Here is an 18,040-nt window from a genome sequence, read left to right as displayed (position 1 = left end):
TAAACAGGCTCATGACATAATGTTCGCTCACATTAGAAAGGCCGATATATCTGTAACGTAACTACCGACAATTAGTGCCCTTCGCTGTACCCTAGCTGCATGGCGCACATTTCCATTTCTTCCCCACCGGCAGGAGCCGTTCCCTAGGGCACACTTCCCTCTCCGCATACTAACCTACACGCTGGCGTCACTACCAACCGGCTCCACAGCACGTGTCACGGGGTTAATCGGCCCACCTGGGGATGGCATCCAGGGAACCAGGGCACACCAGAGTCTCAGCTCCTGTATGTTAGGAACAGCTGCCTCTAACCGGCCTCTGCCCGATTCCATCTTCCATGAAGTGCCAAAAGCACAGCAGCAGTCCACTCTTTTGTAAAGGGATTGGTGAACTTGGTCCAAGCTGTCACTCTAAGGGAAATAAAGACTAAGACCTGCCCTGTAAAGCATGACAGAGGAGTAGATAGCTTCATTATAGCTACTCCAGATTTCAGAGTGATACAATGACCACAGAGTTAAAAACCACCACTCTTATCACCGTTTATTTGACAATAGTTGGTTTAGTCTACAAGTTTAAGGCAAACATACTAATGCATTTGCTTTTCTTCAGAAATCATACTTAGAAAGATTACATAAAGTCTGTCCCAAAACTTCTAAGAAATATTCGTTGATTAAAAATAAGTCTGATTAAGATGCTTTACCAGGATACATGGATGAGCTAAGGTGGTATACAATGTTTTCTTAAAAACAAAATTAAAAAAAAAAAGAAAAAAAGGTAGTGGCGACCTTTATCTTGTTTGAAGAATATATTTTGAAAGGGTTAAACTTCAGAAATTACTTAAAGGGAAATAAAGATTGGCAGCCATAAGGAATACTATTCATAATATACACAGAGTTATAGAGGCTACTTTAAAAAAGGACTGAACTTTGGGCTTTGCAAGACGAGCGCAGGACGAGCGACAGCCGCCCCGGGGAGCAGTAGGTGCGGGAGTGTAGCAGCGTTCACCACAGGTCGGCAGCACCCGGGACGGCCCTGCTCCATTGTTTCTCAGAAAAGAGGAGAGTAGGTGCACTTTGTCAGCTGTTTCTTTCATTTCCAGTGAGCAGTATAAATGCCTAACATCATGAAGAAAACAAAAATAAAATCTGAAGGAAGGCAGCCCTTTTTAACCCGAAGGTGGAGTGTGGCTTATGTGTCTCCATTTAACACTGCCAGGCAGTTCTGCAGCAACTGTAGGTTACCCTAAACAGGAAGGGAGAGTAGAGGATCACGTTCCAATAGTCTGGAAGGGTCTCATTCAAAATACAAAGTTTGAGAAATCACGTAACTGTTAATTTGTTAAGACAGAAGAATTCTGGAAACAGCTACTTACTATACACGGATAAAGGGTTAAAGACATACGATTATGTTATTTGCTTCATGTACAGTATTTTCCACATACTAGGTTCTTCAGTGAGCTTCCATCTAGACCAGTATTAATGTTTTGATTCAGCATATCCTGATGAGGGAGAAAATATGCCCCTTGTGTCCAAGCTAAACTGCTGAACATTTTCTGGCTGCGAGATAGGTGCTTACCATTTTCTTTTAGCCATTCACGAATACATTAGTATAGATTTAAAGCGTTTTTATAAAAATAGTAATATTGCAGACAAAAGTGTTTTGTAAAATTCATACCTAAGAACCCATTTGTAAAATATGTAAACTGCCATCCAAACTTAAGAGACGCATCAAGACAAATTTAAGTACAGGGTGGGTAGGGCAAAAGTAGGTTTACAGTTGTATTTGAAACACACAGTTTATTCTGGTATTACTATTTGTAAGTTTTGTATTAATTTCCATACAAACAACTCTAAACATACTTTTACCCCAATATTTAGGTTACATAGTATGTAAAATGGGTGGAAGGAAAACCTACTTCGAGAAGGTCAATCGAAGTATATAAAGAATGACGGAATTAGGAAGTGACCATTTTGCAACCATCATAATATTTGATTCAGGTAAAAATCATGGATAGATGCCAAAAAACAGTATGATGCTAAAATATCAATGCTGTAGCCATTAGTTACGTGCAGCTACATAAAATTTAAATTTCTGTTGATTAACAGCAAATAAGCACTGGCTGGTATCCTCGGTTGGGTGTCGTCCCATGCACTGAAAGGTTGCTGGGTTTGATTCCAGGTCAGGGCACATGTCCAGGTTGTAGGATCTACCCTGGTAGGTGGTATGCAGGAGGCAGCCAATAGATGTTTTGCTCTCACGTCTATGTTTCTCTCTCTCTTCTTCCTTCCTCTCTAAAAATCAATTTCAAAAAAAAAATCTAAAAAAATAAATCTTGTTTAAAAAAAAGTAAATAAAAACTCAGTTCCTCAGTTGCACTATCCACTACCCATCTCAAGTGTTTGACAGCCACACCAGGCTAGTGCCTACCACTCTGGACAGTGGTGACGGAGGGATAAGATGCTTACACAATCCCTGCAGAATACTTCATAATTCCAAAGCGTAAAACAGTAACTTAGCCACTGAGAATCCTGCAGACATCACTTTAACCAATGATCAATGTTATAAACAGCATGTGCCTCCTGCATGATGCAGTGAGAAGACATGAGCATCACTTCTGTGGTATTTCTACAAAAAGGGCACAACCTAAACCTAATTAGACAAACCCAAATTAAGGGGAATTTTGTAGGCCTGTACTTTGAACAATTTCCAATGCTATGTGATACAAAGACTCGGGAACTTTTCCAGATTCAAGAAGTCTAAAAAGACATGCACTGAATGCAACACATCATCTTGAAGTTTCCTTTGAAGTTAAGGACATTATTGGGACAACTGGTGGAATGTGAATAAAGGCCTGTGGATTAGATAAGCACAGTATCAAAATTAATTTTCTGATGTTTATTATTGTAATGATGATTTAAGACAATTATTTGGTTTTAGGAAATTCACACTGAAGTGTTTAAGAGTGATGAGGCATCATATCCACAACTTATTCAAATGGTTTAAGGCAAAATGAGGTGTGTATGAGGTGTGTGTGTGTGTGTGTGTGTGTGTAAAGAGGAAGGATAATGCAAATGTGATAATCTGCACATTTGGGGAATCTGGGTGAAAGGTACCCAGGAATTCTTTGTACTCTCCTTACAACTACCTGAAAGTCTGAAATTAAGTGAACACACACATTTAACAACTTTAGGTGTTTGGGTTACTGTCAATTTTTTGGCAGTATATCAACAGACAGTGACAAATGACTCCGAGCCTGTCTATACTTGTGAAATTGTCTTCTTAAAGGCATATTCCTCAAGTCTACAGCTGAGTCAAAAGATGCACATCCTGCACTTTGACACACTGCCAAACTGCCCGACAAAAGGTTGTGCATTAACCCACAACTTACTAACAGGGCCTGTGAGGACTCACTTCACACCCTTAGTGGGCACTATCATTTTTTTTTTTTTTTACTGCCCTTACCATACATTTTATACTTCATTAATAAAGAATCTGAGACTACTTTTCAAGGACAAAAATTTGACCTAACTAGTTTTCTGTTATAACAAGATTTCAATTATGTGACAACACATATCCCAGTTATAATAAATTAAATCCAAGGTAGTTTCAAACCACCTTGCTGTGAATCTGACTAATCTAGTCTTTGGAATAACATATACGGATTCTGGGATCAAAATGGAACTCTGTTCAGATTTACAAAATCATTAAGAAATATTAAACAGCAAGGTTTTTCAGTCTAACGCTCTCCCAACTGAGCTATTTCGGCGAGCTTCAGAGCAGGGTTTTTCAACGTCAGCAAGCCTGGTATTTGGGACTGTATAAACCTTTCATGTGGGGCTGTCCTGTGCACTGTGGGATTTTAGCAGCATCCCTGGACTCTACACACCAGTAGTAATCCACCCACCCCAAGTTGTGACAACCACAAATGTCTCCAGAAACTGCTAAATGTCTCCTTGGAGACAAAACTGCCTCCAGTTGAGTGCCACGGGACTAGAAGAGCTATCAGAAAACTGAACGCTAAGAACACATTTCAGAAGGGATTTGAAAAAGTATAAAATCTGGCAATCAGAGGCTGACATCAATCTATACTAGTGGTTGGCAAACTTTTCCTGTCGAGGGCTAAATAATAAACATTTTAGACTTTGAGAGATTTCTAGTCTCTTTCAACTACTCAACTTTGCTATAGTACTGTGAAAGCAATCATAGACAAAACATAATGATTGAGCTTGGCCATATCCCAATACAATTTAACTTATAGATTAAATTTGATCTTCATATTATTATCATCATCATGTCATTAATTATTATTATTAATCCTCACCTGAGGATATTTTTTCCACTGATTTTTAGAGAGAGTGGAAGGGAGGGAGGACGAGGAGAGAGAGAGAGAAACATCAATGTGAGAGACACATGGACTGGTTGCCTCCTGCTCGCTCCCCAACCAGGGCTGGGGATCAAACTGCAACTGAGGTACGTGACCTTGACTTGGAATCAAACCAGAGACCCTTTTATTCCAGTCAAGGGCACGTGCCTTGGTTGCAGGCTCAGTCCCTGGCCCCAGTCGGGGCACATGCGGGAGGCAACCAATAGATGTGTCTCTCTCACATCGATGTTTCTCTCACTCTATCTCTCTTCTCCCCCTCCTCCCTCCCTTCCACTCTTTCTAGAAATTGATGGAGAAAATGTCCTCAGGTGAGAGTTTTTTTTTTTAATATATCTTTATTGATTTGAGAGAGAGGAAGGCAGAGGGGGGGAGAGAGAGAGAGAGAAACAACAATGATGAGAGGATCGTCATTGATCGGTTGCCTCCTGCACGCCCCCAACTAGGGATCGAGCCAATAAACTGGGCATGTGCCCGGACTGGGAACTGAACTGTGATCTCCTGGATCCTACGTTGGTGCTCAACTGCTGAGCCACGCCTGGCCAGGCAATGGGTGAGGATTTAAAATGAAAAGGTTAAGATGGTATATTTTATATTTTTTTATTACAAAAATAAAAAAATTACTAAAAACAATTTAAACACACAACTAGAGATTAGGGGCTCAAAAAGTGACTAATTAAAAAAAAAAAAAAAGTTGTGATTATAAGCCAAATCAAGCTGGTGCAATGTGGTAGTAAAAACTGCCCGTATCTTATACATATAAAACATGTTGTAAGAAACATGTCCATAGGAGCACTGAGACGGTGCTTCCAGACAGTTTGGCTCAAATAAACACTTATTAAAAAAAAAAAAGTAGCCTGGCCGGGCGTGGCTCAGCAGTTAAGCGTCGACTTAGGATCTAGGCGATCAGGGTTCAATTTCCGATCAGGGTTTGATTCCCGGTCAGGGCACATGCCCGGGTTGCGGGCTGCAGCCGATCAATGACTCTCTCATCATTGATGTTTCTATCTCTCTCTCCCTCCCTCTCCTTTCCTCTCTCTGAAATCAATAAAGATATATTTAAAAAAAGAAAGAAAGTGTACAATAATCAGTCCATGTATAAAAGAATATTTTCACTCTGAGTGCAATATTTTAAAAGAGCAGTGACAGGAGGGTCAATAATATTGTAAAAAGCTTGTTAAGGTATATAGGATGAAAAATTTTTAGCACAAAGATGTCTACCCTGGAGGAGAGAAGATATAAAGTATTCATATATCTGAAAGGTAAACTGTAAAATATGAATGAAAACTTATCCTCCTTATTTCACATGATAAAATTTTGACCAATATGTATGTCAGAGTTACAGAGATTTGTGTTTAAGCTTTAATAACTTTAGAGTGTAAATGCTATAAATGTATCAAAAATTTAAAGTTTATTTAAATTTCTTTAATACTTATAGTTTTGCAAATTCTGAATACTTTTTTTTTTTTTAAATCTTTATTGATTTCAGAGAGAGGAAGGGAGAGGGAGAGAGAGAGAGAGAGAAACATCAATGATGAGAGAGTCATTGATTGAGCCCAAACCCGGGCATGTGCCCTGACCGGGAATTGAACTGTGATCTCCTGGATCCTAGGTCAATGCTCAACCACTGAGCCACGCCCGGCTGGGCTGAATACATTTTTAATTTCCAGTCCCTCTGACTGAAGATAGCAATATTAAATAAATTTAAAAAAAAAAAAAAATCTTTATTGATTTCAGAGAGAGGAAAGGAGAGGGAGAGAGAGAGATAGAAACATCAATGATGAGAGAGTCATTGATCGAGCCTGCAACCCGGCATGTGCCCTGACCGGGAATTGAACCCCGATCGCCTGGATCCTAGGTCGATGCTCAAGCGCTGAGCCACACCCGGCCGGGCTAAATAAATTTTCAAGTGACATTTGTTTCTATTCAGGAAGATTTATTTTTTAAACAACTAGTCAAAAAAATAATGCTGGTTGCCATATTAGATACTAGAATCTTGCAGAGCTGACCATCAGAGTCATTATAGATATTATTCTTGTTTGAATTAGATCATTTAAAAAGTCTCTCTCAATTCTAAGATTCTCTATTTTAAAAATTACCGTAAGGTTTGAGCTAAGCTTTATCTTTATATTAACTACAAGAAAGGACTTAATTAAAAGTAAACAAATACTGTAAAAAAAGCTGTAGAGGGTATTTATTTACTAAAACCAAATATTTTTAAGGAGTGAAATAATGTTGAAAAATTTAATTTCAATTCAGGAATAGTTCTTACAGTATCCCTTAGAATCAATTTCATAACTGACTCATTTTTAAATTTTAAGTTCCTTAAATTATTAAACCTTTAATATGACATTACCTTTGCATGCTTCAGTTCTAACTCTGCCAGTTCCACTAAATTTTTTCTGAATGCTGCAACTCTTCTTGTCTTAAAATCTATAAGTTCTGTGAAAGAAATTAGGATTAACTATTTAATTTATATATTAGTGTAAAGCATACCTTGTTAAAGGTTAATATAACAATACCTTGTTTTGCAGATTCTGATATTTTTTCAAATTTCTGACAACATAACTGTTGGGATGTTTCAGCCTGTAGAACATCTTTATTTTTGGCTCTTGCTTTATCCAGTGCTTTATTAGCATTTTCATAATCCACTAGTGACCTAGATCTTCGATAGAGGAGATCCTATAAGACAGAATGTTTCACAATAATACATGCCGCACATTTTTGTTAGTTACACTCAACCAACACCACCACCGCCACCACTAGCACTGCTGCCACCTAATCTTCCTCAGAGATAACACTCATACAGTGAATATCATATGCCAGTTACTCTTGTGTTTTTTAAATATAACAGCTTTATTTGGATATAATCCATACACCATATAGCTCACTCATTCAAAGTTCACAATTCAATGGTTTTTAGGATGCTCACAGAGTTAACCATCACTACAATTTTACAACATTTTTTGTCACCCCCAAAATAAACCCCATATCCATTAACAACAGTCACTCTCCACCCTCGCCTCCCACCCCAACCATTAACGCTTTCTGTCTCTATAGATTTGCTTATTCTGGATATTTCATTAAAAAATGAAATCAGCCCAACTGGCATGGCTCAGTGGTTGAGTGTCGACCCATGAATCAAGAGGGCACAGGTTCAATTCCTGGTCAGGGCACATGCCCGAGTTGGGTTCAATCCCTAGTAGGGGGTGTATAGGAGGCAGCCAATCGATGGTCCTCTCTCATTGATGCTTCTCTCTCTCTCTGTCCCTCTCCCTTCCTCTCTAAAATAAATAAAAACCTATTTTTAAAAAAAATTAGCCTGGACGGCATGGCTTGGCAGTTGAGCATCAACCTAGGATCCAGGAGATCCCAGTTCCAGTTCGATTCCTGGTCAGGGCACATGCTCTAGTTTGGGCTCTATCCCCCGTGGGGGGCGTACAGGAGGCAGCCGATCAATGACTCTCTCATCACTGATGTTTCTATCTCTCTCCCTCCCTCTCCTTTCCTCTCTCTGAAATCAATAAAGATATAATTAAAAAAAAAATTAAAATCAATAAAAAAAAAAATCCTTGGGTGAGAAATACACACACACACAGACACACACACACATATAATTTAGCAATAAAAAGGAAGGTATTGATTCATGCTGTCACACAGATGAACTTGAAACTTTATGCAAGGTTTAAAAAGCCATACACAAAAGGACACATATTAAATGATTATTATTATTTTTTAATATGTCTTTATTGATTTCAGAGAGAGGAAGGGAGAGGGAGAGAGAGAGAGAGAAACACATCAATGATGAAAGAGTTGTCACTGACTGGCTGCCTCCTGCATGCCCCTGACCAGGGATCGAGCCTGCAACTTGAGCATGTGCCCTGACCAGGAATCGAACTGTGATCTCCTGGATCCTGGGTCAATGTTCAACTGCTGAGCTACAGCTGGCTGGGCTTCTTTATTGATTTTAGAGAGAGAGAGGAAGGGAGAGGGAGGGAGAGAAACAGTGATGTGAGAGAGAAACATGGATCTGTTGCTTCCTGCATGCACCAAGACTGCATGGGATGATGTTCGAACCAACTAAGCCACACCAGCGAGGGCCATTTTGAGTACATTTTTATTTTTTTAATCGTTATCTGAAGATATTTTTTCCACTGATTTTTAGAGACAGTGGAAGGGAGAGAGAGAGAGATAGAAGACATCGATGTGAGGGAGACATATCCACTGGTTGCCTCCCGCACGAGCACTGACCAGGGCCCAGATTGAGCCTGTAACCGAGGTACGTGCCCTTGGCCAGAATCAAACCTGGGACTCTTCAGTCTGTGGGCCGATGCTCTAACCACTGAGCAAAATCAGCTAGGGCTTGAGTATATTTTTATATGTGATGTGAGAAAGGCGGTCGAACTTTACTTTCTCATGTGACTATTCAGTTGTCCAATTCCATTTGTTGAAAAGTCTTTCCTTTTCTCCACTAAACTGTCTTAGCACCTTTGTCAACAATCAATTGACCGTCTCAGCAAACTAGAAATAGAAGGAACTTCAACTTGATTTAAAAAACACCTACAAAAAACCTACAACTAACATCACACTTAATGGTGAGAAATTATAAGCTTTCTTTCCCACTAGTATTAGGAAAAACATAAGGATGTCGCATATCACCACTCCTTTTCAACATTGTACTGGAAATCCTAGATAATGCAATAAGGAAATAAGAAGTATACAGATTTGGAAGAAATATATAAAACCGTCTTTATTCATGGCTGCTTATGCGGAAATATGAGGAAAAAAAAAAATTGACAAACTCCTGAACTAATAAATGAGAATAATAAGGTTGTAGAATATATTAATGCACAAAAGTCAACTGCTGCCCGGCCGGGCGTGGCTCAGGGGTTGAGCATCGACCTAGGATCCAGGAGATCCGGGTTCGATTCCTGGTCAGGGCAAATGCCCGGGTTGCAGGCTAGGCAGCCGATCAATGACTCTCTCATCATTGATGTTTCTATCTCTCTCTCCCCCTCCTTTCCTCTCTCTGAAATCAATAAAGATATGTTTAAAAAAAAAAAAAAAAGTCAACTGCTATCTTATATACCAGCAATGAACAAGTAAAATTTGAAATTAAAAATACAATACCATTTGCACCCCAGAAAATAAAATATTTAAAGTACTGATCTAACAGAATATACACAAAACCTATAGGAGGAAAACAAACAAACAAAAAATGATAAAAGAAATCAAAGAACTAAATCAATGCAGAGATATTCTATGTTGATGGACAGGGAAACTCAGTATTGTCAGAATCAATTCTTTCCAACTTGAGCTATCGATTCATACCAGTTTTATTTGTAAAAGCTGAAAACTTTTTTTGTAGTTATCCACGAAATGATTCTGAAGTTCATGTGAAGAGGCAAAAGACAAAGAATAACCAAGGCAACATTGAAGGAGAAGAACAGACTCAGAGGACTGACACTACCTACTTGAAACTGAAGTCTTACTATAAAGCTACAATAATCTAAGCAGTGTGTCACTGTTAGAAAAAGATAGACAAATAGATCAATAGAACAAAATAGAGCCGAGTAGTAGACCCACGAAAATATAGTCAACTGATCTTTGATAAAGGAGGAAAGGCAATACAATAGAGAACAGTCTTTTCAGCAAGTGGTGCTAGGAAAACTGGACATTCACATGCAAATGAATAAATTTATACACAGACTTTACACCCTTTACAAAAATTAACTTGAAATAGATCACAGATCTACATGTAAAAGGTAAAACTAGAAGACACCTAGAAGATAACATAGGAGAAAATCCAGGTGACCTTGGGTTTGGTGATGACTTTCTATTTATTTTTATTTTTTAAATTCTCACCCAAGGATATTTTTTCCGTTGATTTTTTAAAGAGAGTGGAAGGCAGCCCGGCCGGGAGTGGCTCAGCAGTTGAGCGTCGACCTAGGATCCAGGCGATCAGGGTTCCATTCCAGGTCAGTGCACATGCCCGGGTTGCGGGCTGCAGCCGATCAATGACTCTCTCATCACTGATGTTTCTATCTCTCTCTCTCCCTCTCCTCTCCTCTCTCTGAAATCAATAAAATATATATATTAAAAGAGTGGAAGGGAGGGGGAGACACACAGAGAGAGAAACATCAATGTGAGAGAGACACATCAACTGGCTGCCTCCCCGCACATGCCCCAACTGGGGTTAGGGATTGAGCCTCAACTGAGGTATGCGCCCTTCACTGGAATTGAACCCTTGATCCTTCAGTCCATGGGCTGACACTCTAACCACTGAACTAAACTGGCCAGAGCTTGGTGATGACTTTTTAGATGTAACACTAAAGGCATGATCTATGAAAAAAATAACTGATAAGGTGGACTGCTTTAAAATTAAAATTTTCTGCTATGCAGCCCTGGCCAGGCGGCTCAGTTGCTTGGAGAGTCGTCCTGTACACCAAAAAGTTGCAGGTTCTATCCCTGGTTGGGGGAGGTATTGGAAGCAACAGATCGATGTTTCTTTCTCTCCCCCTTCCTCTCTCTCTAAAAATCAGTAAAAACATCCTCCGGTAAGGATAAAAAAAAAAAAAATTTGCTGTGCCAAAGACAACTGTCAAGAGGATGAGAAGACAAGCTACAGACAAAGACAAAATATTTGCAAAATACATATCTGATTAAGGATTGCTATCTAAAATACACAAAGAACTCTTATGATTCAACAATAGGAAATGAACATCTCAATTTAAAAATGGGTTAAAGGCCAAGTTTTTTAACAGATACTTCACCAAAGATACACAGATGGCAAGTAAGTATGTGAAAAGATGCTTCACATCACCTACCAGGGAAATGCAAATTAAAACAATGATATACCATCACACATATGTTAGAATGGCCAAAATCCACAACGCTGACGATACCCAATGCTGGTAAGAATGTGAAGCAACTGGAACTCTCAGAAATGCAAAATGGTACGGCCACTTTGGAAAATAGTTTGGCAGAACTAAACATTCTTTCCATATGATCTAGCAATTGTGCTCCTTGGTATTTACTCAAAAGAGTCAAAAAGTTACGTATACCCAAAAACCTGCACATGAATGTTTATAGTAGCTTTTTCATAACTGCCAAAACCTGGAAGCAACCAAGATGTCCTTCAGTAGGTCAGTGGACAAATAAACTTGGTACATCCAGACAATGGAATATTATTCAGTGCTAAAAAGAAATGAGTTATAAAGCCATGAAAAGACACAGGGGAAACTTAAATGCATATTACTAAGTGAAAAAAGCCAATTTGAAAAGGCCCAACTATGTGTCATTCTGGAAAAGGCAAAACTATGGAGACAATAAAAAAGACCAACAGGGGTTAGGGGGAAGGAGGATCAATAGATGGAGCACAGAGGATTTTTGGGCAGTGAAACTATTCTGTATGACGCTTATAATGGTGGATACATGTCATCACACATTTGTTAAAACCCACAGAATGTACAACACTAAGAGTGAACTCTAGTATAAACTACGTTCTTTATTGTTTGGCTTCTTTCACAATCTTTTATTTTGAGATTCATCCATGTTGTTGCTTGTATGAGTCACTCATTCCTTTTTATTGCTGGGGAATACTGCACTGTATGGCTATGCCATAATTTGCTTATTTACTCATCTGTTGGTGAACATTAAGGTTGTTGTTGCCAGTTTTTAGCTACTACAAATAAAGCTGATTTGAACATCTGTGGGGACATATGCTTTCAAATATCTAAACTGGAATGACTGGATCATAGTTTTTAATGAAACTCTGACACTTTTCCAAAGCATTGCATCATATTTCCACTAACAGTGTATGAAAGTTCCAGTTGCTATAATTTTTTAAAGTAGTTTACTGATTTTGAGAGAGAGAGGAAGGGAGAAAAGAGAAACATTTATGTGAGAACACAACATCTGTTAGCTGTCTCCTGCACACTTCACACTGGGAATCGAACCAGTAACCCTTCAGTGCACTGGATGATACGCAACCAAGTGAGCCACATCAGCCAGGGCCAGTTGCTATAATTTTTGGCAGAATTTTAAAAATTTTAGCCATTCTAATTAAGGTGTATGGTGATACATCACTGTGGTTTTTAAAAAAAATTGTTACAATTAAGTTTCAATTCTTTCTTGTGGTTACTAAAAAATTTGGATTTACTTTAAAAGCCATGTTTCATTCTAAAAAGTTATCTATATAACTACTACATATTATAATAAAATAATAAATTTAAAGTCTTCAAAAGTGAACAATTCATTTTATCCTGGCCCATCCAATGTAAATAGTTTGTAAGGCACAATCTGATTTAAAATGATTTGATATGGATGGTATATATGCAAGTCCTCAAAGTTAAAAGGATTATTTATAATTTGATACGAAATGAAGGAATGGTGTTCAAAGCTTCACTGATCAAATGGGAATTTTCTGTGCAATATCTCAATTCATAAATTAACAGTGATTCTGAGTATCTAAGTCACTAAATTTTCTGTGCTTTTAAGATGTTTCTGTTAAACATTTTTTTTGGTTTGTTTTTTGTTACTCCTCACCCAAGGATACTTTTTCCATTGATTTGTAGAGAGCATGGAAGGGAGGGAGGGAGAAGGGAGAGAGAAAAAATACATTAATGTGAGAGAGATACATCAGTTGGTTGCCTCCTGCACGCACTGCCACCCAGGCAGGGATGTTAAACATTTTTTTTATTAGAGTTTTAGTCTTGTACCTAGACAGATTTCCAAAAGGAAATTTGAGTTGCCTTAAAATAAAACCTATCCTTGTTTTATGGATCCCTCACCTTCAATAAAGGATATAGACCAAATTAGGAATCCTTTAGCTATACAACTGTTATTTGGGGGTTTTACTTTTAATTTTGCAGGCATTTTACTTGAATAAATATATCAAATTCATAAAAAAAAAATTTAGACTATATTGTATCCAAAGCTTACAGAGGAAATTTTTATTTTTCCCTGACCTACAATTTCTGAAAGGAGAAAAAAAAATTCACACTTGAAAACATAACTTAGCCCTGGCTGGGTAGCTCAGTTGGTTAGAGCATCATCCCAATATGCCAAGGTTGTGGGTTCGATCCCTGGTAAGGGCACATATAAGAATCAACCAACTAATGCATAAATAAATGGAACAACAAATCGATGTTTCTCTCTTTAAAATCAATAAGTAAATAAAAAGAAAATGTAATTTAAAATCAAGAAATAAATCATCTTTGACAATCTTAGTCTAACAACTTTAAAGAGATGGCCTTTTGTTAGTCCACTTAAAAAAACAATGAACAATAAAGTTACCTTAGCAGCTTGAGATTCTCTTAAATAATATTTTAAAAGGTCAGAGAGTTTGAGGTCCTCATCAGCAGACACTCGTGCTTCTATTTTCTGAAAAAGGGGAAAAATTGGGCATTTAATCATCACTTGTATTCTACGCTCAGTGTTTTCCTTATTACTATAAAAAAATTAAAGTTATAAATAACTGTAGCATTAATTCCTATGTAATTTAGGTTTCTTTCCTTCTCTTTTCTACTAGTCTATTACTTTTCTTTGTAACTGACAAAAAATGAACAGAAAAAAGATGAGATCAAATGAAATTAGTGAATTTATGGAAGAACTCTATATTTGACTCAATTTCTTGGCTATAAAGAGTTTCAATATCATCCTTCAGCTTCACTTATATTTTCTCTCTATTCACTTCAATGGCAACTGGTATGTACACATGATTTTAAAGTGATAAAGCTGGCAATGGTAGACTAGATAATTGAAACTAATTCTCCTACTGAGGACAACCAAAAAACACAGTCAAAATATTAACAAAATGTGCTTGAAGACACCACGGAGCAATAAACAGATGTGGTTAGTTTAAACTGGGATCAAATGGGAAATAACCATGTCAGACTAAAAAGATGAGAACTCTCCATACTGTCTGGAGAGATACAGTTTGATAAAGAAAGATGTACTATGTCAACCAAATACCATATGGGGACCTTGTTTGGATCCCAACTTAAACAAATTCCACTGTAAAAAGCCATTTATGAGACAACTGGAAATATCTGTATTTTGGGTATTTGATTAGATTAAGGGGAATCATTGATAATCATATTGGCTATATATTAAAAATTATTTATCTTAAAAAAAAAAAAGAGAGATGTAGCCCTGGCTGGGTAGCTCAGTTGGTTAGAGCGTCGCGGGTTCAATCTCCGGTCAGGGCACATACAAGAATCAACCAATGAATGCATAAATAAGTGGAACAACAAATTCATCTTTTTCTCTCTCTCAAATCAATAAATATAAATTAAAAAAGGAAAAGAAAATGTGGTACATTCACACAATGTAATACTACTTGGCCATAAATAAAAGAAAATTTTACCTATTAAAAAACAGAATGTACACAAAGGGCAGAAAATACAAGGAATATGGACTTTTGGAATAAAAGGACTGTAAGCAATGTAGAAAATGTTAACATTCAGAAAATCTGGGTGATACATGTACATGAAGTCTTTGTCCTATTCTTGCAACTTTTCTGTAAATATGGAATTACTGTCATATAAAAAGTTAAAATTAAAAAAACCTTACACATCTACCAGAATAGCTACAATAAAGAAGACACCAAGTATTACAAGCTTGTGCAGCAACCCAATACTCATTCTTTCTGGTGGGGATGTAAATTGGTACAATCACTTAGGGAAACAGTTTGGAAGTATCTAAGAAAGCTTTTCACATGGATACCCTGTAATCATCCAATTCTCCTTCTAGTTATATCCGTCCAAAAGAAATGTGCACGTATGTTCAACTGAAGGTACACAAGAATGGTCTTAGCAGTGCCACTTGTAAAGAGCTCCAAACCAGAAACTATCCAAATGGTCCACCAACAGAACAGATAAATTTAAGTATATTATTGCAATAGGATACTATACAGTAGTAAGAATTTATGGAGCACAGGCATGCCATCACTGATGTGCCCTTTCTGAACGAATTCCTGACCCAAAGAATTAATTAGCATAATAAAATGGTTGTTGTTTTAAGCTACTGACTTTAGGATGCTTTGTTACACAGCAAGAATAACCAGAACAACATGCAAACACTAAAGGAAATAAGGATTGTGGTGGCTATGGAAATGCACCACTCAGATCTCCCTCAAGAGAAACTGCTTGCTGCAAGGAGGAGAGTTGACTGATGGTTCCAACTGCAATCTCTCTGGATCCAGAACCACGTTCATACCAAGGTTATGTTCCATCCTCCCCCTGCCTCTGCTGTACCTAGCCAATGACAAAGCAAAACGGGCAGTAGTGCCAGCCCATTCCTGCCTGATGCAGAATTCCTCTAATGGGCAACTATGGCTCAGAGACTCCTCTTTGACCTGGACAAAACTTCCTTAGAACTGTGCTATAGTCTGAAACTCTTCCTACCTAGTCCTCTTTCCTCTGCCCTCTTCTATCACAGGTGTAGACCTGCACTGTGGCCTGAAGGCTCTTCCTGTCTACTCTTGCTCCTTTTTTGTTCCTCACAATAAATCTCTTGCACATCTAATCCCATCTTTTTTTTTTTTTTTTTTTAATATATCTTTATTGATTTCAGAGAGAGGAAAGGAGAGGGAGAGAGAGAGAGAGAAACATCAATGATGAGAGAGTCACTGATCGAGCCCGCAACCTGGGCATGTGCCCTGACCAGGAATCGAACCCCGATCGCCTGGATCCTAGGTTGACGCTCAACTGCTGAGCCACGCCCGGCCGGGCTCTAATCCCATCTTGACATCTGCTTTTAATTTTCCATTTCAAATGTTCAGAGAATACATAATGCCCCCAAAAGAATTGACACATAGGTCCTAGCCAGTTTTTATTTTTACTTTTTAAATACGTCTTTATTGACTTCAGAGAGAGGAAGGGAAAGCGAGCGAGAGAGAAACATCAATGATGAGAAAGTCATCATTGGACACTCCCAGCTGGGGACTGAGCCACATCCTGGGCATGTGCCTTGACTGGGAATCAAACTGCGATCTCCTGGATCCTAGGTCAATGCTCAACTGCTGAGCCACGCCCAGCCAGGCCCTAGCCGGTTCAGCTCAGTGGTTAGAGCACGGGCCTGCAGACTGAAGGTTGCAGGCTCCATCCTGGGCCCCTGGAGGGGTGTGTGCGGGAGGCAACCAATTGATGTGTTTCTTTCTCCCTCCCTCCCTTCCACTCTCCGAAAAATCAATGGAAAAACTGTCCTCGGATGAGGATTAAAAAAGAAACACAAAAGAACTGACACACAGCCCAACTGGTGTGGCTCAGTTGGTTGAGAGCTGTCCCATGCCCTAAGAGGTCACTGGTATATTCCAGGTGAGGGCACATGCCTGAGTTGCAGGCTCGACGACCCTCAGTAGGGGGCGTGCAGGAGGCAGCTAGTCTATATCTCATTGATGTTTCTCTCTCTCCCTTCCTCTGAAATAAATCAAAACATTAAAAAAAAAGAATTGCCCGGCCGGGCATGGCTCAGCGGTTGAGCATCAACCTAGCATCCAGGCGATCGCGGTTCCATTCCCGGTCAGGACACATGCCCGGGTTGCAGGCTCGATCAATGACTTTCTCATCATTGATGTTTCTATCTCTCTCTCTCCCTCTCATTTCCTCTCTCTGAAATCAATAAAGATATATTAAAAAAAGAAAAAAAAAAAAAAAGAAGAATTGACACAAAAGCCCTGGCTGGTGTTGCTCAGTGGTTAGAGCGCTGCCCCGTGCACCCAAGAGTTGTGCTCAGGAGGCAACCAATCAATGTGTCTCTCTTGCATCAATGTTCTTCTCTCTGTCTACTCCTCTCCCTTCCACTCTCTTTAAAAAAAGGGAAAAAAAATCAATGGAAAAAATTTTCTCCATGCCCGGCCAGGTGTGGCTCAGCGGTTGAGCGTCAACCTAGGATCCAGGCCATCGGGGTTCAATTCCTGGTCAGGGCACATGCCCGGGTTTCGGGCTCAATCCCCAGCAGGGGGAGTGCAGGAGGCAGCCAATCAATGACTCTCTCCTCATTGATGTTTCTATCTCTCTCCCTCTCCTTTCCTCTCTCTGAAATCAATAAAGATATATTTAAAAAAAATTTTTTTTTTCTCCAGTGAGGATTAACAAAAATAAAACATAATAAAATAAAAAGAACTGACACATAGGGCTATTCTGATACAGAACCCTATTCTTATGACCAAATGCACACATAAAAAACTATCTTCCCAGAAAATGCTCACTGGTACAAATATCAGTGGCAGAATAATGGGCTATATGGACCCCAGTATAACAACATTTATGTATTTAAGGACTTTTTCCTTTGTGAGAGAATATCTTCTTTTCTTTTACTTGTCTCTACTACATTATCACTCAATTAAAAAGGTCATGTTGAAATCAGATTTTACAATGGACTAGACACCACCACTCTCAGCTAAGTACCATTAAACATCTAATAAACATTTTCACTATTTTATCAAGTGATAAAAATGTTAAATATTACTGTATCTAGGACTCATCCTTGAAAACCAAGATTATGTCATTATTAAATTATTACTACCACGAATGAAACCTGCAGTTGTATACTTGATACAACTCAATTTTAAACCACTGTGCCAAGGGGGATCAAAAGCACTATAGTCTTGGTAAAGTTACAACGAATCTAACTTTCTTCTAGCTTACAAAGCCCCA

At 38.6% G+C, this 18,040-nt stretch overlaps 1 protein-coding gene across 3 annotated transcripts in view; it reads right to left on the bottom strand.

Annotated features, from left to right (window-relative positions):
• Positions 1-523: 523 nt before the first annotated feature.
• Positions 524-18,040, bottom strand: part of SNX6 (sorting nexin 6) — a 61,227-nt gene continuing 43,710 nt past the window's right edge. For 2 of the 3 annotated variants that reach the window (XM_081122059.1, XM_081122061.1), the window contains 4 exons: positions 13,677-13,763; positions 6,902-7,061; positions 6,736-6,821; positions 524-1,240 (listed from right to left, as the gene is read on the bottom strand). In XM_081122059.1, the coding sequence (XP_080978185.1) occupies positions 1,187-1,240; positions 6,736-6,821; positions 6,902-7,061; positions 13,677-13,763 (387 nt within the window). In that variant the 3' untranslated portion in view covers positions 524-1,186. The remainder of the gene's footprint in view (positions 1,241-6,735; positions 6,822-6,901; positions 7,062-13,676; positions 13,764-18,040) is intronic. The other variant, XM_081122060.1, reaches the window with a different exon arrangement.

The sequence above is a fragment of the Miniopterus schreibersii genome, assembly GCF_964146895.1.
Source record: "Miniopterus schreibersii genome assembly, chromosome: 1".
NCBI classification, from domain to species: domain Eukaryota; kingdom Metazoa; phylum Chordata; class Mammalia; order Chiroptera; family Miniopteridae; genus Miniopterus; species Miniopterus schreibersii.
The sequence above is the reverse complement of the archived record's forward strand: the minus strand, read 5'-3'. Positions and strand labels throughout refer to the sequence as shown.